The sequence below is a fragment of the Pristis pectinata genome, chromosome 28 (genome assembly GCF_009764475.1).
Source record: "Pristis pectinata isolate sPriPec2 chromosome 28, sPriPec2.1.pri, whole genome shotgun sequence".
NCBI classification, from domain to species: domain Eukaryota; kingdom Metazoa; phylum Chordata; class Chondrichthyes; order Rhinopristiformes; family Pristidae; genus Pristis; species Pristis pectinata.
The window spans coordinates 1,633,499-1,660,904 of NC_067432.1; the positions used below are offsets into that span (position 1 = coordinate 1,633,499).

At 42.4% G+C, this 27,406-nt stretch overlaps 1 protein-coding gene across 1 annotated transcript in view; it reads right to left on the bottom strand.

Moving 5' to 3' along the window:
* Positions 1 to 622: 622 nt before the first annotated feature.
* The window catches only part of megf11 (multiple EGF-like-domains 11), a 346,912-nt gene continuing 320,128 nt past the window's right edge, over positions 623 to 27,406 (bottom strand). Inside the window, exons 18-25 of the mRNA XM_052040236.1 lie at positions 25,698 to 25,826; positions 20,402 to 20,530; positions 16,204 to 16,332; positions 14,886 to 15,119; positions 12,789 to 12,907; positions 11,171 to 11,294; positions 6,053 to 6,253; positions 623 to 5,068 (exon numbers count right to left, since the gene is read on the bottom strand). Coding sequence (XP_051896196.1) covers positions 4,896 to 5,068; positions 6,053 to 6,253; positions 11,171 to 11,294; positions 12,789 to 12,907; positions 14,886 to 15,119; positions 16,204 to 16,332; positions 20,402 to 20,530; positions 25,698 to 25,826 — 1,238 coding nt within the window. The 3' untranslated portion in view covers positions 623 to 4,895. The remainder of the gene's footprint in view (positions 5,069 to 6,052; positions 6,254 to 11,170; positions 11,295 to 12,788; positions 12,908 to 14,885; positions 15,120 to 16,203; positions 16,333 to 20,401; positions 20,531 to 25,697; positions 25,827 to 27,406) is intronic.

Consider the following 27,406-nt stretch of genomic DNA (forward strand, 5'->3'; position numbering starts at 1 on the left):
GGTGATTTAAATGCTTGTACTGAAACACTTGGGCAGAAGAAAATTCTTCCTCCAATCCCCTGTCAATCTCTTGCCCTTCACCCTAAGCCTATGCCTTTTTCTGTTAGGCTATCTAGTAGATTAGTTTTAGACTGCTATCTATCACCCTCATAATTTTGTACATCTCTTATAGTCACAGAATTATACAGCACAGAAGCAGGCCTTTTGGCCCATCTCATCCCTTCTCACCAAGTTGCCTAGCTCAGATAGTCCCCATTTGCTTGTGTTTGGCCTCTATACCAGGAACCTGTCCAAATGTCTTTAAGCATTGTGATTGTACCTGCCTCTGGCAGCTCGTTCTATGTATGCATCGCCATCCCCATCTATGGGGGGGGGGGGGGGGGGAGGAGCCATTTCTTGACATTTTTTTTCCCATGTCACCTTAAATCTATGGCTTCATATTTTAGACTCCCCTGCACTTTGGGGGGAGGGGGAGGGGTGGGGGGTGTGCAGAGGGACCATCATGATTTAATATACCTCTATGTCACCCCTCAGTGTCCTATGCTCCAGGACAGAAAAGCCCCAGCCTATCCAGTCTCTCCTTGTAACTCAAGAAGTCTAGTCCTGGTAACGTCCTCATGAATCTTTTTCGCACCCTTTCTCATTTAACAACATCCTTGTGGGTGATCAGAACTGCAGACAATACTCCAAGTGTGATCTCATCAATGTCTAGTACAGCAGTAACATGACATCTCAAGTCTTGTACTCAGTGCCCTAGCTGATGAAGGCAAGTGTGCCATATGCTGCCTTCACCACCCTGTCTATGTGTATCACTGCTTTCAGGGATCTATGTGCTTCAACCCCTAGATCTCTGGTCTACAACACTCTCGGGCCCTGCCATTTACTGTGCAAGCCCTACCCTGGTTTAACTACCCAAATGCAACACTGAGTTAAATTCCATCTACCATTCCTTGCACTCTTTCCCAGTTGAGCGAGATCCTGCTGCAATCTTAGATAACCATCTTTGTTGTCCACTATACCATCAATTTTGCTGTCATCTGCAAACTTACTGACCATGCCAATTACATTCTCATCCAAATGGTTCCTATAGATGATGCACCCAGCACTGATCTCTGCAGCACACTGCTGGTCACAGGCTTCCAATCTTGGAAAAACAACCCTCCACTTCCACCATCTGAATCCTATTATCAAGCCAATTTTATATCCAGCTGACTAGCCTACAGGTGATCCCCATATTTAGTGGAAATTGTGGACAATGCAACAACTATCAGAAGGCTGCCTGAATAGAATTGACCGTCCTCACTCACCCATACAATAAACAGTGTAAACAAAACTATGGAAGCATTGAAATTAAATATGGTATCACTACTCTCCAAACCTTGATGCCCTTCACATTGATCACTGTCCCAAAGAATAAAGTAATTACAAATTAAAAGGCATAAAATATAATTCTGGTGAAAGTAACATTTATTTTTAATGTAACAACAGCAAATGTATGACAAAGTGGTTCTTAAAAAATGGAGAATTGCCTGTAATTGTGGTGCCATCCATACTGTTCATGGAGCCAGTGCCACTGACCTGTATATGGATGTTTTCACTAAAGGGAAATAATGTGAAGCATTCAGTCAAAAGTTAAAAGCTATCTCAAAGAGTAGTATGTTTAAAGCTGTTCAAATTTATAGATGATCTTTTCACACTTCTATACATAGGGCATATAACCTACTAAAAAAAGTTGCAGGATGCTCCTCAATTTTAAATGGTAAAAGAACAGGATTGTTAATTCTTGAACATCAAATTACTGGCAGGATCTGCCAGAACAAAAGCTTCCTCAAGATGCACAACAGTGATCTGAAGAGACCGGAAACCTCACATGGAACTTTCACCGACTGCTTCTTAAACAAATATTAACTGCTTTCTTACACAACTAAACCCTACTCCTTTTACACTGCTAAACCCTACTTCTTTCTTGTTCTTATGATTTAATTTTGTTCAACATCTGGCATTGCTGCCAGCTATCCATTAAACATAAGCTACTTTAACCCCATGATCACTGCTCCTTTTCTAATTCAGAAATTGTATGCTACTATAAAATATTGAACAGGAAACTGTAAGGGTCTGGTGACTGCCCCAGCTGTACACCACCTCCTTTCTACAGTGATCCTGCATCCATCCCACTCCTGGACAATAACTGCATAATTTCTCCTGACCACTAATGAAATTAATATTCATCAACTAATCAATTACCCATTTGTGCAGGTAACAATTCCTTGGTCTCGACAACCATTTATTTGATGATGAGTGATTACCTCTATTTAATCCTGTGACTTTGGTTTCCCCCCACCAACTTTATTCCAGGACTTCAGAGGAATTAATTGACAGCAACAATTGTTTTGATTTTGTCCTAGTTTTTTTTCCCATCATTTTGTGGTGAAAAATCTGATCACAAACTTAAAACATTAAGTTACTCTCAACTCAAAAACTAGGGTCTTATGTAAAGTTTTAAGACCCTAAGTTTGTTTCCACTTGACAATGAAACTAATCCGAAACACTATCGCAGTGGTGAAAAAAAAGTTAACATGGAAGTTGCTGCTCACTTTTAGATTAATGAAGCTGGTGAATGACATTTAATTATCTTGTAACAACAGAATTCCTCTCAGTGCTGTAATAATCATTGTAGCTCAGTCTAAAGTTTTATTAATTCCATCTGCCAATTTCCCCACTAGTGGCTTTCCGTCACTTGTATTCAGCTAAATTTCCCATTATTCCTGGTTTTCCCTTGCCTTATCTGGTCATGGCTACAACTAACCAATTTTCTGTTTTGAAACTTTTTCAGTTTTTTTCTCTTGTTAAGTTAATTTACCTGTTTCTTGCACCCAGCTATCAAAACTGCCTCTAATGTGACGGTAAGGGGAAGAATATTTCACGTGGCAGATAATGTAAAAAAATCAATTGTGTCACATACTCTAGCACTACCAAACCCAGGCCAACATTTATTGGGAATGTTTTAGTTTCAGTAAACCCCATACAATAAACAGTGTAAACAAAACTGTGGAAGCACTGAAATTAAAAATGGTATCACTACTCTCCAAACCTTGGTACTGCTGTATTGGTTTGCAGTTCAATTACAGAAATGCAAAGCCAGACAATAGCAAAATAATCACTAACTTATAAAAACACAAACCATGCATGTATACTCTGAATATTTTAGATGAGCAATCTGTTTCAAGGACCCATGAACTGTTACCATCTTGTAATATTGTAACCATACAATCAGATAGCATGAAATCTGTTTTTCCTCATTGATTGAAAACATTCCTTTTTTTTATTAGTTATGGACCTCCAACTGAAGAATCTCAATCATACTCCATGTTAACGTGATTCAACCTGAATAATATACTATTAATGTCAGTGTCAATCTGAAGATCTTTTTAAATATAAAATGATCGCATTTTATTGTTCTAAGCAAAGTTCCTTCCCAAAGAATTTTGATGGTGCAGCAGCTTCTGTGTTGGTACCACAGCTGTCTCAATCTCTTCAATATCTACAAAGACTGAGTTGATGTTATGACTACTTTACAAAACACTCAATTTACTCTCATTACTGTTTAATTGTACCTCTTCCTTCACCTTGTTCTCCTCACTCACTCTCACACACACACAAACAATCTGTGCACCAAGAAACATCCTTGGCAAAGAGGCTGGTCAGCTTCCTGGCAGTGGCACTGAAACCACCCAGGATGGGAAACAGAATGGTGGCTTTGGACAAAGCATCTCACCTGTCTCTGAGACTCTGTTCTTGCTGCCCCAGATGTGTGATTGGAAACACAATTTATTGTGGAGCTTGTAACTGTTCCTATACACTGTTGCCAGTGAATTTTGTGACCTCCATTGCAATTCTTCCAGAGATTATTCATTAGTGTCAAAACCAATTTTATATTCCTTATGTTTATTAAGAGCAGATGCCTTTAGTACTGTGATAAGATTGGCACCACACCTCCTCGGGACTTCCTTTGTGTGTGATGTTTGTTTCAGCACAATATCTATTCTGTTCCTCGGTTAAGTTATCAGACAGTGTGATCTCAGTACAGGTCACAGACAAACCTGACAGGCAAATTCATCCTCGTGGGACAGCCAAACATGAATGTTAGTAAGGTCTGAAATTTAAATTTAACTCTCCTGAATTTTCAGACCTCAAAGACTCCAAGACACTACTTCTCCCTTACAATGAAATCCAGTTCAAGATCAATTCATGACACTTTGAACATGTAAAATACAGGAGGAACCATCTCATTCATTTCTTCTTAAGTATCTTAATAAATGATTTGACCTTGCACACATTTCATGCAGTCCTTTAGGGAACACCCTACCAAAACTACACATTACATGGGTTTAAAGTAGAGAACCATAGTGGTCACTTAAGCTGTGGCCACCCAATACTAATCCTCTTAAACGATGGCATTAATTCAATATCATTAGAATTATCTGACAATAAAACCTTTAAAAAAATTTAAAGTCAAAGCAATGTTTGCCAAATTTTGTTCTTAACTTCCACCAATAATGAAATTGTACTTCCAATGTTGCACTTAGTTGCTGTCGATTTTAATCATTTCCCTGACACCAGTGTTAGTTTAACCCTGTACCAGCTGATACTTCAGGAAAAAAAGTCAATTTCTGGGTCTGGACTTAAGCTTTCTCATTTGATTAAATTAAATATCCTTCCTTAAATACATGCAGAAAGTCCCACGAGGCTGACAGTGCCAGTAGGCAATGTCCATGTTAAGTTCATGATCAGTTTATTTTCAAGTCATCTTAGAATTTCAGCATATTTTAGGGCAAAAGGATTGTCTTTGCCACCACTTCTCGCAAGCAACAGACTCTAATGTTATGTGAGCTGAGTCATTCTTTGACTGGCTGGTGTTGTTTGTCCCCAGAGATGTGTACTGGGCTGTGCCTCACTGGGAGCAAGTCATAGTGACTTGGGATGTGGCTGTTCTTCGGGAGGTCATATGGGTTCTGGCTGCAGCTTGGGGTAAATGCCTGGCCGCCTTGGACCACACTTACAGTTGGCTCTAGAGAGGGGAAACAAAAAAAGCTTGTTACATACTGACTCTTTTGGTTTTGTTAACTCTAAACTATGAGAAACTGGTCAACAAGAATAACAATCATGACTTCTCTGTACCCAGACCCATGCTATTAACTAGCAATTCATTACGAGCAATTGCACAGATCAGAGAGAGGCTGCCTGTCCTCTTCAACTTAAGACCCCAACATATCTCCACTTACATCACTTGATCATTCAAATAGATTGGTTTTAAGAATCTGTCCTTGACTAAACTTCCACAGATTCTTAGACAGGCAAATATTCAAACTGACTTTTTGCTCGCCCAGCTTATTAAGGTGCTGACTCAACAGCCACCTCAAACCAGGAGAAGTAGGAAGGAGGCCATGCATCCCTATAGCCTGAGATTCTTGCTCAGCTCTCCGGGCTGACTGCTGCAATGAGTGCAAAAGGTCAGAGCCACTGCTGCATCCTTGTCACCCTGATGATCAATCATGTGCATTCGACATTCCCCCACACTGGGGTAAAAATTGGGCATCAGAATAGATTCAGAGAGCCAAGAAGTGAATGAGACCCTGCTTCACTTTCGTGATATTTTTACATGAGAAAGTCACTGGAGAATGATCAGGAAAGTTGATCCAAGGGTGTGTTCAGCACCAGGTTTTATCTCTGTTGGTATCATGGCATGGGTACTGAACTCAACCAGGGATGAGACAATCAAGGAACTAATCTGGGTCAAGACTTCAAAACAAAATCCCGATCTGTAAAAATTCACATGAAGCAGGAGTGCAGAGACTGAGGGCAGGGTCTGCTGGATGGTGAGGTAAATGAGTGAGGGTGTTGGCATTGGAATGAAGGCAGTGGAAATAAACATGGGAAATAAAGTCTGATTGTTATTTAACCATTTCTTAGAATTATGGCGTGCTGTGCAGTATAAATTCAACATCTGAAGTATTTTTATAAAAATATTGGGAGATTCCTGATAAGCACTTGCCAACTTCGTAGATGTTTCTGTTTTTGGAGGTGTCACTCTCCGTGTAGGGAGGGTCTCTGTGGACAGGGGACTTCATCTCTACGTAGCTGCTTTCAGAATGTTTGCAGGTCAGCACTGGTGGGTCTTTAATGGTAGCATAAGGGTTCTCACTGCTATTTAGTGAACACGTGCTGGAACTGCAGACTGAACCCTTCACATAATCTGTAAAAAGAACAAAAAAGTAAATTAGGGATCCCATTTTCCTTTGAGAAAGCAAAAACCTCTACAAAACTAGAAAGCTACGAAACTTCAGGACACCTTCAGTACATTAGAACACAGAACAGTACAGCACAGGCCCTTCAGCCCATAATGCTGTGCCGACCTATATAAACCTCATCCACATTCTAGCTATCCCCCTCTCTACCTCTCATCCCATAAGCCTCTATTTTTCTTTCATCCATGTGGCTACCTAGGAGTCTCTTAAATGACCCTATGGTATCAGCCCCTACCACCCCACACCCCCAGCAGTGCATTCCAAGCACCCACCACTCTTTGTGTAAAAAACCTACCTCTGGCATCCTCCCTGAACTTTCCTCCACACACCTTAAATGGGTGACCTCTAGTATTGGCCATTACTGCCCTGGGAAAAAGATGCTGGCTGTCCACTCTGTCTATGTCTCTCATAATCTCTATCAAATCTACTCTCATCCTCCATCTCTCCAAGAAGAAAAGCCGTAACTTGCTCAGCCTTTCCTCATAAGACATGTTGTCCAATCAAGGCAGCATTCTTGTAAATCTCTGCACCCTCTCCAAAGCTTCCACATCCTTCCTATAATGTGGCGACCAGAAATGAACACAATATTCCAGATGTGGTCTAACCAGGGTCTTATAGAGCTGCAACATTACCTCTCTGCTCTTGAAATCAATCCACCAGCTAATGAAGGCCAGTACACCATACACCTTTTTAACCACCCTATCAACTTGCGCAGCAACTTTGACGGATCTATGTACTAGAACCATAAGATCCCAATGTTCCTCCACACTGCTCAGAATCCTGTCATTAACCATGTACTCTGCCCTCAAGTTCGATCTTCCAAAGTGTATCACTTCACACTTTTTCAGATTGAACTCCATCTGCCACTTCTCTGCCCAGCTCTGCATCCTGTCTATATCCTGTTGCAACCTACAACAACCTTCTGCACTGTCTACTACACCAGCAACCTTGTGCAGTGTAATCATCTTCATTTATTAATTCAGCAAGAACCCTTAATCTGGAACATGTGACTTGACTTCTAGTCCAGAGTACACAAAACATTTCTGATGTGATTCAGTTTCAAGTGTAACTATCATACTCTGTGCAATAACACTGCATGCCTCTCTAGTACTCTCAACAGTGGCCCACTGCTCACTTTAACATTGTAATCTACCCTATCTCCCTTTCTCACACTGTTTCACATAATTCTCCCCAAACAATCATAGTTCAATTCTCACTTCCTGACTAACTAGGGCAGTACTAAAACATAAGAAACAGGAGCAGGAGTTGACCATCCGGCTCTATAAGTCTGCTCTGCCATCCATCAAGATGACGGCTCATCTTCTACCTCAGCACCATATACCAGCACTGTCCTCATCTCCCTTGATTCCTTTGATACCCAGAAATCTGTCGGTCTCTGTTTAAATGACCCCAGTAACTGAGCCTCCACAGCATCTGGGGTGAAGAACTCCCTCATAAAGAAATGTCTCCTTTTCTCAGTCCTGAACCCTTCCTCTGACAGGGACCCTGATTCTAGACTCCTTAGCCAGGGAAACATTCACCCTGCATCCTGCCATTTTCAATGCACCTGAGACCAAACCATCTCAGTGCAGTTTCAACACTGACATCCACCCAAAAATTAGAAAATCACCCAGATTTGTTCAAAGATAGCAGGACAAATCAAATTCAGCTAATTAACTGCCAAATCATCAGTGAAGTGATGGATGGTGTCATCAACAGAGTGAGCAAGAGCCACTTAATAATAACTTGCTAACTAATGGGTGGTTTGGGTTTCTCTATAATAACTTGGCTCCAGGCTCCATTATAACCTTGGCTGAAACACAGGAACACCAACACCCACAGGTTCCCCTCATGTTACTCACTATCCTGATTCCTTCAACAGCACTGTGAGAGCACCTTCACCAGTGGACACTTGGGACATTTTACTATGTTAAAGGCACTTCTTATATGCAAGTTGTTGTACAGGGTCTGCCAATGGCATGATTGAAGCTACCAGCTGGACTTCCACTCCCAGCCTGCTGTGTGTTTGTGGGGGTGGGGTGTGGGGACTGCACTCACACCACCTCCTGTCATTCTTCCAAGGTTTACATTTGATAACCACATCCCTGGGATGGCCCAGCCCATGGTTCATCGTTTGGTAAGCCTGGCCACAACTACAGCCCAGATTTCTACTGGCTTCCCACCATCACTAAGGGTGGAAGAGATACATCTGCAGAAGAAGAATCAATGAAGGATCCAAGGTTGAGGGAAGCAGTGGAGAGAGGCATCCATGGTGCATCGTGATAGTACAGGAGGCAGGAAGATCCAGGTTACATCTGTCGGGTCATTTTTCTAACACACATCACAAAGACTTGCAGCAGAACAGCAACAATTCATTCTTCAAAGCAAAGCTCTTAAACAAGAACATCTGAGTGACAGCTGTAAACATTCAAATTTACAGAAAGTGACCTTAACAAGTAATATCTGAGTGGAGCAGAGAGTGAGACAGGGATAGAGCTGCTCCCACCCCATCCAGCTGCTCCTTTGCCAGTGATAGTAACCCGGCTGAAACACCCTCCAAGCTCCAGAAATGGCTGGAAGCCTAAGAAAGAGAATAAGTTGGTTAATGGAAGAGTTACAGACATCTCACCACATCTACTGTTGGTCAGGTTTTCTTTGGTGCATGACTTGTCTCCTGCTGTTCACATCATCAGGCTCCCTCCTGCCCAGTTGTCCGTGGGTCTAGGGAGCTGCTCCTGGTGAGAAGGGTCAATTTCCCAATGCAAATACCAAGAGCTAATTCATAGAATCCAACATAAACTGGCCCTAGAGATTTACTTTGCAGTGCCCTCCTCCTCTTCCTGAAGGCCCTCTTTCACTGTGTACCATTCCAAAGGCTGCTGATACTTCACCCAAGGACACAGAATCAAGGTGAGCCGGGATGGTGCAGGAAGCATCGCAACTGAGTCAGACCTGGTCCTTAGCACGGCCCGAGTTACAGTGATAGAGTGTGGCTGCAGTGAGATAAACATGGAGTTCAGTTAAAACCCGAGCCAGCTGGTGGGGTTAGCAGAATCTGCTTTACTGTAAAAATGGAAATCTGTATTAAAAACTGAAAACGTTGGAAAGGCAGCTGAATGTGTTTGAAAAGAATAACAGGGCGATGGGGAAAATGTTGAGCAGTGGAAATGAATCCTCTTTAAAAGTGCAGACACAGACACAGCTACCTCCCTGTGCCGTTAGGTTCTGTGATCTTACATACACAGCAGAGCAAGCAGCATCTGTGGAGAGAGATAATGGGTTATGGTATTTCAATTCAATAGAAATGTGAAGACATAGTAACAGAGACTCCAGGCAGCAGAGTTTTTTTCTGAGACACAACACAGATTCCAAGCTGATCTTGTGTATTTACAGGGGGAGGCTGCCTTCCAGATGAGAGGATAAACTGAGATCTTTTCTACACTAAGGACTGGTTACAAAATGTCCCACTGCATTATTGCAAAGACGAGCAGCGGAGTTGTCCCAGATATCTGCAACTAGAGTTTCCCTTTCTTACGCACTTCACAGGACAGATACAGGAATGATCTTTCCCTTTGGGGAGTCTAGAACCACGGTCACTGTCTCTAAATACAGGGTCAGCCATTCAGGACAGAGATGGGAGGAAGTTTCTTCACCCAGAGGCTGTGAATCTTTGGAATTCTCTAGTCACAAGGACTGTGGAGGCTCAGTCTTATTGAATCAGAGCACATCTACTCCTGCTCCTAGTTCTTAAGTTCTTATGTCCAAGCAATAACTAAACAAATCCTTGTGTTATTGCTGGTTTATTGGAATTTGCTGTGTGCAAAATAATCAGCATGTTTCTCTAAGTCACATTTTTACGATCCTAAAATTGTGAAAAGTTTTATTGGTGAGTGAATATCTTGTGTCTGAAATGACTGAGAGAGAACTTGGATTAAATTTAACATTTACAAATCTAACTAATTTGATGGTAATTGACTTCAAGTAGTCACAATCATCCAGAGCTGCGGTGTGGTAAATTGTTACACTACACTAAGACGTTGATAATAATTCACTGTTTGTACCTGTGGCTTTGGTTGGATCCAGGCATCAACTGCATAATATTATTCTCACATAGGGAACCTCAGGTGTCCAGAAATATCAATGAGTTCATGTGGATCATTGACACCACACAGTCTCCCAACCCGTGCATCCTTTGGACAGGTCATCAGAATTATGGGTGGAAGTTATGCTGGTGTAAGGGTCTCTGGGTTCCAGATCCAACTTGGCTAACATCGTTGTTAGGATGGCATAGATCCATGGGTTTTCTCCCCCATAGACTGGGGAAGGAAGGAGGGTGAGTTTACCCATAGAGTAAATACATCCTTTTTTCAGAGATCCAGACTCTGCCCAACCTACATTCTGTGAGCTTGAACTGCCTCAGCCAATTCCCAGAGATCATGAGTTGGTTTATATCGGAGCAATGTGGACGGTAGTCTGCATGTCCAGGTTTCTTGCATTACAGATGCAAATTGTAAGACTGCACAGCTGCCTGCATCTGCATTGCAACATGGTAAGAGGGGCTCCCATAACCTCATACCATAGCTCTCGTACATTAATCAATTATCATCAAGCTCAATAGTCATGTGGAGCTCCTTTATGAGATCCATAGCTTCCCAATAAAGGCACATCAGTAATTTGATCAATAAAGGAAGTAGAGGTTGTGCATTTCTTTGTCAGCACTGTAATTCTGTGAGAGCCACAGAGGGGACAGGATAGGACAGTAAGAGTGACCTTGCTACCAGTGAAGATAGGCTCATGTGTAATATTACCGCTGCCATTTTAGCCTGAAACATTTCAAGGTAAAACTATGTTGAGAGCTTACTGACCTAAATCATTCAAGTTACTGTAGTATCGCCATTCAGGATGCAATGAGTTGTTGATATCTTGTCTACAGCCTTCTTGCCCAGAAAGCTCTACACTCTTGAGACTTGAGAAAAGCTGTTTTTTTCTCTGTTTGTGATTTAATAAAAGATTAAAATTTAGTTAAAAGGGCCAACTTTTAGCACATGCCAGACTTGTCACTTCAATATTAAAGCTCATTTTACACAATGGAATGCACCAGCTCAGTGTGACAGGACAACATTCTGGCGTTCAAGTAAATGATTACAAGTAATTGACTGACAAATGATCTCTACTCTGACTCTGACCGTGGAACAGATTCTACAAATTTTAAAATGTTTTTTTTAAACACTGCCACTTGGGTGCTTCAGTGTGACCAGGTACCAAGCTCATGGCCAGTTAAGGTCAAGTCAGCACCACGTTTTGTTTGATATCATTTCCCTTCCTCCAGCTCCCAGTTTACAACTTGGATTCTCTCCCCCAAAGTGGTATCTCCATCATGGCAGTGCAGGCATAATGAGAGCCCAGGTCTTAACTATATAACACTGCCATTGTGTAACAGAGCTTCCCGACACAGTAACACCTTTACTGCTGAATCTATTACTTACCTGAAAAGATGTAACATCGAAGGAAATGCTTTTTCTTCTGGAGCAACGTCAAACAACAGAGCCAGTGGAAATCCCACCCAGTCACAGCAACACAATACATATTAAAAGCTTAGATCACTAACACATATCACTATGCTGGAGGAACTCAGCTGGTCAGGCATCATCTGTGGAGGGAAATAAACCGTCGACGTTTCAGGTTGAGACGCTTCATCAGGATTCATGATGAAGGGCCTCGACCTGAAATGTCGACTGTTTATTTCCCTCCACAGATGCTGCCTGACCTGCTGAGTTCCTCCAGCATTTTGTGTTGCTCCAGATTCCAGCAGCTGCAGAATCTCTTGTGTCGCCTTATATCACTAACAGTTTGTATCACTAACTCGTTGGATCAGTAACTGCTTAGATCAGTGATGCCAAGAACTCATGTCCTAATCTATGCCTCAGGTGAGATTTATCAGTGCTGGGACAAGTAAACATTTCTGTTTGGAGAAAGGTAACCACCCCTCAACTCTCTTTTAAATGTGAGGCTCTAAATTGCTCTTTTAATCTACTTTCCTCTGGTCGCTCAGCATCAGCTGTAGTTTTGAGATTAGACAATGCGCTCTTGGCTCCACCTCTCTGAGCACTTGTGAGAATGCAGCTCAGTGACTGGATTCCCAAATGTTCTCTCTGCCTTGTAGGGAAGTCAGGCTACAGCACTGACCTACAATGATCAGCAACAAAGCTGCCTTCATAATTTGGCCCTACAGCACCTTTGGTTGCATTTCATGTAAAGCTCTCAACTGGATGTCAGTTTTGGGAGAAAGATTAGTAAAACAGCCAGCTGCAAACAAAAGGTGGATAGAGATCCTTTAAAAAGTTGAAACTGTTTTCAATGCTTGCCCAATTTTACCAAAGTATTTTTATAACTAGGTTTGCAGTGTTTGTGGCTTTAGATCACAAGAAGACAGAGTGCTATAAGGGCCACTGCAACTTAGTGGAATATTGTACAGATACATACCTTAATGTGACAGTCTCCATCTGGGTTATTGATAAAACGGGTGAGTCGGCCACACTGGGAGAGAGTGTGGTAACTAGGGTTGGTGAAACAGTGAAGGGTGCTGGTACTCTGAGATGGATCTAAAGAAAGATAAGTTAGCACAAAATATATGCACATGGAGTAAATATAAATATATTTAAAAGAGAGACAGAGAGAGAGACCGAGGCAGAGGGACATACAGTGGGAAAAGCAGCAAGTTCAAAAGATGAGCCTGAAAAGAGGGAAGGAGTATAAGAAAGGAAGTAGAGATAGAAAAAGAAAATCAATGAGAGATTAATCACTTCCAGTATCATTGTAATCCCCTATCTTCCAGTATCATTGTCATCTCTAGTATCTTCTACAAAAAAATCCCTGTGGACACAATTATGCTCTGAAGACTTTCAAATAATACATAAATGAAAAGCAGAAACAAAATATATTGAGTGCATGTCACCAAGTTAAAACATTGGTTGTGCGAGTAAAACAAATCTGAGCCAAGAGTAGATGCAGGAATACATTGCAGAGACTGACATGCACCAGGACACAGCAAGTCTGCAGGAAGAACATCTGAGATTTGAAGGAATTCTTGAGACTCTGCGAAACACTTACACAAAGTCACTGCAAAAATTACATCAGTTCAAAAATAAACCAACTTCTTTGTGAAACTTGAAATAAGTCTTTGTGAAATTAAGGAGAGTATCACCATGGACACGACACAAAGCCATGAATGAGAGAAACAGAGGCAGCGTTTCGAGCTGAAGACCCTTTGTTAGAACCTTGGTCAGATCTTTGACCTGAAACATTAACTTTATTTCTTTCCCCAAAGATTCTGCCTGACCTGCTGAGTGTTTCCCACATTTTCTGTTTTTTTTTTGTTTTAGATTTTCATGTTCAAACAGTCGCCAACTCCAACTCATACAACATGCATCTTTAATTCCACCTTTCACAATTCAGACCTACCCAGGATCACAGCTAGGTTCAAACATCTGATTCCAAATATCATTAAGACATCGACTATGCCATGTGAAATACATGCCCAAACATGCCCCTCAATGAAACATGCAGCATTAGAGAACAGGGTGAATAGCTGGAAGGGATTGGCTACTGTTTTCAATGGTAGGATAAAGGACTACCACTAATCCCATCTGATCAATGAATCAAACCACCCAATCACTCTTCTGTAAAATTACTAAACAATAGTTCTCATGTCACATACCTAACTGTATAAACCAGGCGAGTTACAGGATGACTGGTCTAAGATACTGTATATTTTGGGTATTTCAAAAGGCTCTTACAAGCAGCCTCATGAACAGGAAGTAATGTTGGCACACACATGACCCGCCATATCAGGCTGAATTATTTCTATTTTGCTATAATACTGAAGTAGAACAATGCAGAGAATTACAGATGAGAATGTTAATGATGTTGGTGACTTTTACCTCCAAAGATCAATGACCTCAGCAATAATTCTGTGATAGGAAACATAATGGCACTGACTTAAACATTCTCCCACCCTCCCTACCCACTTCATACCTTAGACCAGACTCTCTAATTCACAGTTACTCTAGAAAACTAGAATGGATAATTAAAAAACACCATTCATAAACAATTAATGATTTTTCAACTGAATGATTTCTACATAGCACATAGTTCACAGCCCAAACACTTCATCTACTGATGATGAAAACTGCAACATAATGAAAACTATATACATTTAGAAAACGCTGTTGGTGGATGAGCCACAGGTCATGTTGATTTCTTGAATCTCTGCCTTCCCACCACCATCACCCAGGGCAGCACTGAGCTTGGACACACTGCCTCAGGCTCTCTCACTCCTCCCCCCACCCCATGCCCACTCTATTACTTGATACATACTGTGAAACAGTGACAGTCTACTTTCTAGATTCTTATGCCAGTATAGAACAGAGCCATCACACACTAACCAGCTTGGTGAAACACTAATTGATTGACATGGATGCAGTTTTAAGAAATTAGAGGGTGCATATTCCACTGAAACTTCAGCCTTAAAAACAAGTTGAGCAGTTTAATCTCCCACTGTAACAATGAAGTTGTCCTTACCTGATAGGGAATAATCTGTATTAGTCATCCGCATGGCGGGGGTGTAGGAGACACTGGGCATGTCGTGCCCTTTCTCCTTCTGCTTCCATTTGTACCAGAAGAACAGAGTCAGCAGCATTACTATAATCAGGAGAAGAATAATGATCCCAGTAATGGCTCCAACAGAGTGCCTGTCTGATGCTAGAGCTGGACTGATTCTTGTATAGGGGTTCAGTTCATCCATTATCAGGGCAGCTGCGTGAGAGAACAGACTCATTAGATGAAGAACACGTTGTAATAATTATACTAGATTACATGGATTTACAGAGAATTTACAGCATGGAAACTGGCCATTCAGCCCATCATGTCCATGCCAGTGTTTAAACCTCTACAACCTTCCTTCATGTGTCCCTACCGCAATATCCTTCTCATACCTCTCCAGCATTCCCCAAACAGGAGGTCATGGGCTCATTGTGACTGATCTGCCATTCAGTAAGACCATAGTTGATCTTTCACCTCAGCCCACTTCCCTGCAACTAACCCTACATCCCTCAATTCTCTTCCTATCTATCCATCTCTATCTTGAACATACTCAGTGCTTGAGCCACCGGAGCCTTTTGGGTAGAGAATTCCAAAGAGTCAACATCTTCTGGATGAAGAAATTTCTTCTTATCTCAGTCCTGAATGGCCAATCCCTTATTTTGAACCTATGATCCCTGGTTCTAGACACCCTGGTCAGGGGACATATCTCTTTGCATTAACTCTGAAGAAATGTTATATGCTTCAGTGAGATCACCTCTCATTCTTCGAAACACCAGAGAGTTACAGGTCCAGTCGGCTTAATCTCTCTTCATGTGACAAACATGCATCCCAGGAATCAACCCGATATCCTTTGCCATATTTCCTCTATCACAACTTTCTATGGCAGGAAGACCAGATCTATACACAATATTCCAGATGTGGACTGCTGCTTGTCGTTTCTCTAGGTGAAGGAACCTTAGAACCACCTGGTATGTGGTGAACGTTATTTTCAGAGGAGGAAGGTGTAAAAACAAGACAACAAAAAGCTATTCTGTGATGTTCATCCAAACTTTGACCTAGAACCTTTTGCAGTTTTCACCAAAATTACTCGCAAATTCTGGCATCCGATATGATACTTTCAACAGAACAGAAGCTGTAGTTGCACAGACACAAGATTTGTTCCCCCCACATTACCGACCATGGCCTACTTAAATGCCACGTGCAAATCCTCAATGAATTGGATCAAGACTTCCCAAAGATTCATGCTCTAGATTCAGATTTTGGCCAGTAATCCTACTAACAACTGTTTTCAACAGACCTTGGTCACAGCGAATGCCTTTGAATCCAGGTGTACAATAGCAAGTCCCAGTCACATGATCACAGGTAGCATTATTCAAACACTCACACAGCTGTTGACAGCTGTAGCCAAATGTACCAGGAGGACACTCTGAAATACAATGGGAAATGATGCAATTAGGTAGCTCCTGAGGTCAATCAGTAACATTAAGGTTTACGGCTATTTGAAACAGTGAGCATCTGAATTAGCGTTTATGAAATGTTCTTTAAACAATGTTCTACTTGTGCATTTGTTTCTCCTGTATAGGGAGATTATTGCATTGAACAGCTGGATGCATTATTGAGCTTTCCAGAATGCACATTCTATTTATCCAGAACCTATTAAAAATCTTGCCCCTGTGTCCCTGCCCCATCAATCCTCTCCATTATAAATGCTCTGTCCTCATTTATAAAAAAGACTGCCTATATAGATTTCTTGCTCATTACCAGTGAAATATGTAATTATAAACTAGTCAATCCCTTGTTATGCAGAGGTAGGCAAGCAAAATGTCATCTTCAGGTTACAGCATGTTGTATAAATGAACCTGCACAGCTACATGGCACAGGTTGATATTTGGCTCTACTGCTGATTGATGGCTATCAGCCCACTTTGGTTTGCTTGAAACTTGGTCCTCTAGTGCAAGAAACTGTCCATGGCCCAATGTGGCACATTCAAACGGACAAGACTACATGCTGCAGGACACACTGAAGATCAATGCAGCCACCAAAAGTCTCTGAGGAGAAAGGTGACAGTTTAAGGCCCACCCACCACTGCACACTGAGGGCTGGAACGTACAGAAAATCCCCTTGCAATCATCATCGAGTCGAAACAATGTACCGCCTGGAAACGGGCCATAGAACCATACAGCACAAAACAGGCCCTTCGGCCCACCATGTTGTGCCGTCCATCAAACCACCCTCACACTATCTAAACCTTTCCTCCCGCATATCCCTCTATCTCACATTCCTCCATGTGCCTATCCAACAAACTCTTGAACCTGTCCAATGTATCTGCCTCCACCACCACCCCAGGTAGTGCATTCCATGCACCAACCACTCTCTGGGTGAAAAACCTCCCCCGACATCTCCCCTGAACCTCCCACCCATAACCTTAAAGCCATGCCCTCTCGTCTTGAGCACTGGTGCCCTGGGAAGGAGGCGCTGGCTGTCTACTCTATCTATTCCTCTCAATATTTTATATACCTCTATCATGTCTCCCCTCATCCTCCTCCTTTCCAGTGAATAAAGCCCTAGCACCTTAAGCCTCTCCTCATATTCCATACGCTCTAATCCAGGCAGCATCCTGGTAAATCTCCTCTGCACCCTCTCCAACGCCTCCACATCCTTCCTATAATGCAGCGACCAGAACTGAACACAGTACTCTAAGTGTGGTCTAACTAGAGTTTTGTAAAGCTGCATCATCACTTCGCGGCTCTTAAACTCAATCCCACGATTTATGAAAGCTAACATCCCATAGGCCTTCTCAACTGCTCTATCCACCTGTGAGGCAAATTTCAGTGAACTGTGAATATGAACCCCCAGATCCCTCTGCTCCTCTACACTGCCAAGTACCTTGCCATTTACCCTGTACTCTGCCATTCGGCCTACCACAACCATGCTGACCAGTGGGCACCCATGTGCACTAATCCCACCTCCCAGCACTTGGCCCTACCCCTCTGTACTGAAGTGACTCAAGTGTTCATCCAGAGACTTATTAAATGCTATGAACAACTATGCTTCAACCACTCTCTTGGGCAGTGCATTCCACATACTCACACTCTCTGGGTGAAGAAGATTCCCCCCAGATCTCTTCTGAATCTCTTCCCCCTTACCCTGAATCAATGCCCTCTTTTTTTTATTTATATATCTCTGATATGGGGGAAAGTTCCCTGCAGTCTACCCTATCGATACCCCTCATAATTTGATGTACTTTAACCTCCCCTTGTCCCCTCTTAACCTCCTCCGCTCCAGGGAGAACAAATCCATCCTCTCCATATAACTGAAATTCTCCATCCCAGACTACATCCTGGTGACTCTCCTCTGCACCCTCTCCAATGTTGTCACATCCTTTCTGTACATTGTTGACTAGAACTGCATACATGGGATGTATGTGAGGGAAAAATTGTAAGCAAACAGGATGATATGACCAAGCTGTGAATGGCAGCATGTCCTGCATTATATATTTTGTGAATAGAGGTAGTTTTGAGGGGGAAAAAACTGGATAACTGAACTGGGACTGGGTGGTGGATGGGACGGAGGTGGGGGGTGGGAGGGAATGGTTGCAGATACAATTCAGTTCTCAATGAGTTCAGTTCTCCTTTGTCATCCATTATCTCCTTATTTTTCTATTTGTATTATAGTAAATTACTTCCTAACATTTAAATTACAGCTAGTTTTGAAACACCCTAGAAAGACTCAAAGATTCCTCTTCATTCCAGTTGCATTGATGTCATAAATATGGCAACAGGTAACTAAGCACTTGATTTGACTCAGACTGTGCTGCTGTCCAAAATTAACACTGACAGTTTTTCAATTTTAATTTCAGGCTTTGAAGGCCAAGCCTCCAAACTAAAACATTTACGTACAACCTAAATTTACAGCGGACAAAATTATAGGGAAGTTTAATCATGATAGTGTGAAACACGCCATTTGTAAATAGGTTGACGTATTTACAAGACCTTTGCTATATTAGTTGGGAATTCCCTGTCTGGTTATACCAGTAAAGCTGATTATTCTGTAATCAAAACCAAAAGCTTCCACGTTGTCCACAGTCTATCTACTGCCAAAGTGAAGGCAGAGGCACAGTCAACAGCCTAGGCTGCTGTGGTGCAAATGACCGAAAATCTTTCCCATAGCACAAGCTCAATACCTGCCTACAATATATGCTCATCCACAAATGGCTGATGTGCTGGCAGCAACAGTGGTGGGAGATGAGGAGCAGCTGGTGGATTGGCTCTGAAAGAACTGCTCCAATTCTGTCTGGCAATGCATTACCCAGTGAAAATCAACGTTCCTGAGTTCTTTAAAAGCAGGATTGACAATTAATCAAACACTAATCTATGTATATAACTGCTGTCATCTAGCAGGCAGAAAACTTCAACAAATGTTTATGTGTTGCCTTGAGGCTATGAGAATATAACAGAAAAAATGGATCAATACATACACTGTTGAATCTTATCCCATTTCCTTTAACACCCCTTGTCCATTAATAACTCAATTTCCAACCAGCCTAATGTGTGAGAAAATGGATAAAATTGTGTGCCTAACAACTTCAGCAGACCCACTCCGTGATACTGCTTTCTGGTGCCTGACGAAAGTGTGATAGAGAGAGGTTTCCCCACCATGGGAAAATCCAAACTCAACGTGCACCACATGAATAAGCTCTGCAGTGAAAGAACATACATAATTGACAGGATTTCAAGATATCCTGTTAAAAAGAGAGGGCCAGTCTTCACTGCACAGCTACAACCAGACAACACATTTCATGGAGACAGGTGGGTACGTAATTGCAGAAGGGTGTTTGTACATTAATTAGAATGGGCGTGGGGAAAACAGATGTAATGACTAAACTTTGCTTATCCCATTCTGGGTCTATGCCACAATCTCTGCATGTGTGATGAGTGACTCTGCTGTAGTATGGCTTTGTGCTGAAAATATGCAGAACTACTTTTAAACGTAGTCCCATGTCAATTCACTGAGGTCATGTCTGGGTGCTGGTGAGGAAACAGGGTCACACAATTGGAAAGGTTCAGGACCTATCCTGTCCCTGAAAACCATTACCAGTCCAAGATTTCCTGCATTAATAACTGGTTCTCTTGTTGAACTCCAGAAATATATTCGGGGATTAAGACACCCAGCCCCTTAGGTTCCCTCCATTGAAATGAATGCAGAGAAATTTCACATCATTTGTTTCCTGCCAGGAGTGCCAAAGGCTTAAGGTTCCAGTAAATCCAGTGGAATTTTAATTACAAGAAAATCCCTACTTACTTCCTGAAGCCAGGAAACAAATGCACAGCAGTTTTATCATCAGGTGTTTCGTATCCCTGAAAGTGTTGCATAATTGAACCCTGTTGATTAATACTGACACAGGGAAACTGGATGATGCAATCCCCCATGTATAATATAGTCAGAATGTGTGTGTGTTGATGGGACACTTCCCCTTTGGTGTCTGCCTCACTCACTCTGCTCGCAATGTTTCCCGAAGAATCCTGTTCGACACTTGCATCCTCCTGTCGCATGGTCACAGTCTGCTCCATTCTGACACTTGCACAGTTGGATGCAATCTTTTCCAAAAAATCCCACAGGACATCCTGAAACACAAATTCTCTGTTAGAAAGGGCTTTGAAGAGTATTATTTTTTCCATCACCACATTCCCAACAATTAGGGAAGAGGATGGTTTGAGGACTACAAACAGTTCTAGGGTGACCAATTTACAAATTCCCAGCTCCCAGAACATCAGCACTTCTGGAGCTTCGTAGAGACAAGGAACAGAGACCTAGAGAAAGGGGCTTGTGCAGAATGAAAGTTGCTATTGACAGGGAGAAAAACAGGAGCAAAAGGAGCTTGGGCAGAGACCGAGGCATAGAAATAGAAACACTGGAAACCTTCAGGTCAGGCAACATCTGTGGAAAGTAAGAGTTGTCTCAGGCAAATGTCAAACAAATTTTATGCAAATGCAGAGCCAGGGAAAGGAGGAAAATGAAGAAAGAATAAATAGGAATAGCAGGCAGCAGAGGCAACAGCTAAAGGGATGATGGTGCAAAATGAAAAGGTGGAAATGCATTGGAGAGTTATCAGAAGATCTGCTAGTTTAATACCTTGAATGAGCTGGCTGTCTTACGAAAGGTTGAACGGGCTAAGGTGTGTCTACTGGAGTTTAGAAAAGTGAGAGGGGACTTGATTGAAACAAACAAGATCTTGATGGGTCTTGATAGGGTGGGTATAGAGAGGATGTTTCCTCATGGGGGCATCTAGAACCAGGGACTGTTTAAAAAATAGGGAGTCTCCATTTAAGCAAATAGCCAGTAAGAGATAGAACAGATATGTAGGCAGAATTATGGAAAGGTGTAAAATCCACAGGGTACTTGTGGTGGGTGACTTTAATTTCCCCGATATTGACTGGGGCTCCCTTAATGCCAGAGGCTTAGGTGGGGCAGAAATTTTTAGGTACATCCAGGAGGGTTTCCTGACATAGTATGTAGATAATCCAACCAAGAAAGGGGCCATACTGGACCTTGTATTGAGAAATGAGTCTGGCCAGGCAATCAGAGTTTCAGTGGGAGAGAATTTTGGGAACAGTGATCATAATTCCACAAGTCTTCAGTTAGTTACCAATAAGGATAAGACTGGACTTTGGGGGAAAATGCTAAATTGGGGAAAGGTTAATTACAACATTATTACGCAGGAGCTGGGGAGAGTAGATTGGGAGTGGCTGTAATTGGGTAAATCAACATCTGACACGTGGGGGTTGCTTAAAGGCCAGCTGGTCAGAATTCAGGACCAACAGGTTCCTGTGACAAGGATGACAAGGTTCGGGAATCTTGGATGGTGAGAGATGTTGCAAATTTAGTCAAAAAGGAAAAGGAAGCATATGCAAAGTTTAGGAAGCTGCAATTGGACAGGGGTCTTGGGGAATATAAAGGAGGAAGGAGAGGAGTTCAACACATAATCAGGAGGGCTAAAAGGGGCCATGAAATGTCCTTGGCAAGTAGGATTAAAGATAATCCTAAAGCATTTTATATATACATTAAAAACAAGAGGGTAACTAGGGAGAGGGTAGGACCACTTTAAGGATAAAGGAGGGAATTTAAACCTGGAGCTAGGGAAAATAGGCAAGGTACTAATCGGCATTCACCAAGGAAATAGAGGATAGTGAGATCAGTGAGGGGTATAGTGATATTCTAGGGCATCTTGGTATCAAGGAGGAGGTGTTGGGTCTCTTGAAGAATATTAAGGTGGATAAGTCCCCAGGGCTTGATGAGATCTATCCCAGGTTATTGAGAGAGGAAAGAGACAAGATTGCTGGGCCCTTGACTGAAATCTTTGTATCCTCCTTAGTCACAGGCGAGGTCCCAGAGGACTGGAGAATAGTCAATGATTTTCCTCTATTTAAGGAGGACAGTAGAGACAAAACAGAAAACTTTGGGCCAGTCAGTCTTACATCAGTGGTAGGGAAATGATTGGAGAAGATTCTTGGTGATTGGACCTACTCACTTCTGGAAATGCATAGACTTATTAGGGATAGTCAGCAATGCTTTGTGCAGGGGGAGATTATGTCTTACAAACTTAGTGGATATTGTATACATGGGACTTTAGTAAAGCTTTCGACGTTCCCTCATGGTAGGCTGATCCAGAAGATTAAGGAACATGGGATCCAGTGAGGATTCAAAATGGGTTGGTCATAAAAGACAGAGGGTAATGGTGGAGGGGTGTTTTTCTGACTGGAGGTCTGTGACCAGTGCTGGGACCACTGTTGGGTTGATTAATAATTCTGCAGACAACACAAAAATTGGTTAAGTTGTGGTTACTGAGGAAGGTTGTCAAAGGAGTCAGCAGGTTATAGACCAGCTGGGAATGTGGGCAGAGAAATGTCAGATGGAGTTTAATTCAGATAAGTGTGAGGTGTTGCACTTTGGAACGTCAAATGTAAGAGGAAAGTATACAATAAATGGCAGGATCCTTAGGAGCATTGATGTACAGAGGGATCTTGGGGTGCAAGTCCATAGCTCCCTGAAAGTGACAACACAAGTAGATAGGGTGGTAAAGGTGGTGTACGGCATGCTTTCCTTCATAGGTTGGGGTGTGGATTATAAAAGTCAGAAGTAATGTTATAGCTGTATAAAACTTTGGTTAGGCTACCTTTGGAATACTGTGTGCACTTCTAGTTGCTACATTACAGGAAGGATGTGGAAGCTTTGGAGAGGGTGCAGAAGAGGTTCACCAGGATGTTGCTAGGGTTAGACAGTATTAGCTATAAGGAGAGGTTGGGCAAACTTGCATTTGGATCAGCGGAGGCTGAGGGGAGACCTGATAGAAGTATATAAAAATTATGAGAGGCATAGATAGGGTAGGTAGATAGAGTCTTTTTTTCTCAGGATGGAAATGTCAAATACTCAAGGACATAGCTTTAAGAAGAGAGGGGAAGGTTTTAATGAGATTTGTGGAGCAAGTTTTTTTTTACACAGTGACTGGTAGGTGCCTGGAACACGCTGCCAAGGCAAAGTGATGGAAGCGAATATTGTAGCAACATTTAACAGGCATTAAGACAGGCACATGAACAGGCAGGGAATGGTAGGATATAGACCATGTGCAGGCACATGTGCAATTTAAATTGGCATCACGGTCAGCACAGACACGGTGGGTCGAAGGGCCTGTTCCTGTGCTGTACTGTTCTGTGTTCTGTGTAAACGAAAGTCAGGTCTAGATATGGTGTAAATGGGAAAAGCAGAATTTCTTAATTGCCAGTAGATGTTGAGTGTGGAAGGCTGTAAAGTGCCCAGCTGGAAAACAGATGATGGGTCTTCAGCTCATGTTGGGGCAGAGAGTTTAGAGTGGGAATGGGATGGAGAATTAAAGCTGCAGGTAACTGGTGGCTCAAATGCTCACCCATTGCATTTGGTCGTGTCAGTGCTGACAAAACCACATTGATAGCAACAAGCACAGTAAACATGGCAGTGAGGGGCTTCAGTTACAAATTCACAATCTCATCATCCACATCTGGGAAGAGGAGGTTGTATCAGGGGACATCAGTGATCATGATCATCTTCAAGATAGGAGACATCCGACTGGTAACACTGCTGTATGACTCATAGAAACTCACTGCCAGGGCCCTTCTCAACTGTTTCCTGAGAAGCTGATACCCGAGTCGCAGTGTGGATTCCATCCATCTGGAGGGACATTGGATATGATCTTCACCGCGCGACAACTGCAAGAAAAATTCAAGGAGCAGCACCAGTCACTTTACCTGCCCCTCACTAAAGCCTTTGACTCCAGCAATTGGGAGGGTCTGTAGAACATCTTCATCAAATTTGATCGCTACAGAAATTCGTCTCCATTTTATGTTTGCTCCACAATGGCATGAAAGCTGTGAAACCAACCAACAGTCTCAGGGAAAGCCTCAGTGAAGACTGGCACGAAACAAGGCTGCATCATGAATTTCCTTAATCTCGTCGCAATGCCCCAGTTCACCTCCAACAAGTAAAGCTAATTTTTAGAACCAATGGGAAACTGTTCAACCTATGATGACTGTACTCTGTAACCAGGTTCAGTAGATGGATGACACTGTGCATGCTTGGAATTCAAGCTCCAAGACACTGCTGATTTGATCACCGGAGAATATGAGAGAAAGGGCTTTACGTGCAACACCCTTGTGACCAAGATCCTCCACTAACTTGACTCCACCGCACCACACCGCCTTCAAATAAGAAAGATTCAACTGGAAACCTGGAAAATGCAGACTATTTCCCATAACTCTGGAGCTATCTCTCAGTGAAGATAGACACTGATGATGAAGTTCATCATTGCTTCCAATGTGCCAGCAGAGTTTTTGGCCGATCGAGGAAAAGACTATTTGAGGAGCAGTATCTCAGACCTGACATAAAATTGGTACTGGGCAGCAGTGACCACAGTTTTCCTACATGCTTCAGAACCCTGGACTTCACCCAGAAGGCATCTCAAGGCACTGGAAAGATAGCACTGATGCAGCCTTTGCAAAATTCTTCAAATTCACTGGAAGGAGAAGCAAACCACCAGTGAAGAAGGCAAAAGAGCAATTACTACATTTCCTGTGGTTGGATGGGCAGTGTGGGAAGGGGGTGTATGGGGAGGGTGTGTTGTGGGAAGAGGGTGTAGGGGAAAGAGTTGTGTGGGAGGGGGTGTGTGGGGAGGGATGTCATTGGTTGTTGCTGAAGAAGGCACCAGGAGACAGCAGAGAGATGTCTCCCTTTGGAACACTGAAAGGGGAGGGGAGGGGAAGATGTGGCCCGTTGTGGCATAACATGGGGTGTTGGAATGATGGTGGTGATCCATTAGACTGGGGTGGGTGAGGCAAGGGAGGAACCCTGTGTGCAGACTCTCCTGTACTTCTTTTCTGCAAAGGCTTTGAGTTCTCTTTAAAGAAAATTAAATCCCATTCTCAGGAGGGCAGTTTTCCAAACCACCTTCTGGTGGGTTTGCCAGCCTATCAATTACTCTGAAAAATGGGCACTTCTGAATTTTCAAAATATTGACCCCTGGCATCCGGAGATCCCACAATTAGTTGTTACAATTTGATTTATTGATAAAAGACTCAATGTCATTAAACTGGTTAATAAAACATCAGCAAAATGTGTATTACAGAACAATGATCTTATCAATTTACTTTCAACCAAAGAAATTAAGATTAATGACTATGTAAATTAAAAGTTTGTTGTTTTATTTTGTTCCGCCACAAGGTGGCAGGCTCATCCTAGATTGGTTCAACTGAAACAGTTACTCACTCTGCGTGCAATACATGCCAGTCCAGCCCTGTGTACATCGACACTCTCCATCATAAGCATTGCACACTGCTCCGTTATGGCAATTACATGTGTGGATACAGTTGGGGCCCCAGTAGCCTGATTGGCAAGCTGAACAGAATGAGAAACCAATGGACAAAGAAAGAGAAACAAAATTTACATGAAAGTAGCAGAATGGTTATTGCGAACAGCGACAAATGAGTTGAGTCTTTCCAGGCCTTAGCATTTAGTGCATACATGGAGTAGGATTGATGCTCAAATTAGTTCTTATTTCAATTCATCATCATTTTGATTAGAACATTTTTTGGTGAGAACATAAAACAGTACACCACAGGAACAGGCCCTTCGGCCCACCATGTCTGTGCCGACCATGATGCGAAATTAAACTATTCCCATCAACCTGCACATGGTCCATATCCCTCTATTTCCTGCCTGTTCATGTGCCTATTTAAATGCCTCTTAAAAGATGCTAGCATATCTACTTTTCTACCACCTCCCCTCTGAGCACATTCCAGGCACCTACCATGTGTAAAAAAAACTTACTTTGTACATCTCCTTTAAACATTCCCCCCTCACCTTAACATTCATCCTCTAGTATTTGACATTTCTACTCTTGGAGAACGACTCAGACTATCTACCCTATCCATGCCTCTCATAATTTTACATACTTCTATCAGGTCTCCCCTCAGCCTTTGACATTCCAGAGAAAATAATCCAAGTTTGTTCAACCTCTCCTTATAGCTAATAGACTTCAACCCAGGCAACATCCTGGTGAACCTCTTCTGCACCCTCTCCAAAGCTTCCACATCCTTCTTACAATGTGGTGACTGGAACTGCACGTAAATGTGGCCTAACAATGTTTTAGATATCTGCAACATGACTTGATAATTTTTATACTCAATGCCCCAAATGATGAAGGCAAACATGCCGTACAACGTCTTCACGGGCCAATCCACTTGTGTTGCCACTTTCAGGGAGTTATGGACTTACACCCAAGATCCCTCTGTATGTACATCAATCTCCTTAGGGTCCTGCCATTTTCTGTATACTTCCTTCTTGCGTGGCGACATGTTGCAAGCTGCTCAATACTAATACCATTTGACCTTTCAAAATGGATCACCTTCCACTTGTCTGGATTAAACATTTCTGCTATTTCTCTGCCCAAATTTCCAACTGATCTATAACCTAGTGTATGCTTTGACAACCTTCCCCACTATCCACAATTCCACCAATTTCCCTGCTGTTTGCAAACTTACTAATCAGATCACCTACACCTTCATCCAAATTATTTATATATATCACAAACAACAAAGGTACTAGCACTGATCTTTTTGCTACACCACTGGTCACAGACCTCCAGTCAGATAAACAATCCCCCTCCCCCACCCCCCCCCCCCCCCCCCCCCCCCCCCCCCCCCCCTCAACTACCCTCTGTCTTCTATGACTGTTAATTTTGTATCCAAGTTACCAACTCAGTGTGAATCCCATGGATTAATCTTCTGGACCAGCCGACCATGAGGGACCTTGTCAAATGCTTTAATGAAGTCCATGTTGACAACATCTACTGCCCTACTACTTTGATCAATCATCTTCATTACCTTCTCAAAAAAACACAATCAAATCAAATTTGTGAAATACAGAGATGAAAACAAAGAAAATGCAATGGTTTGGACATAATAATTCAGTAATGT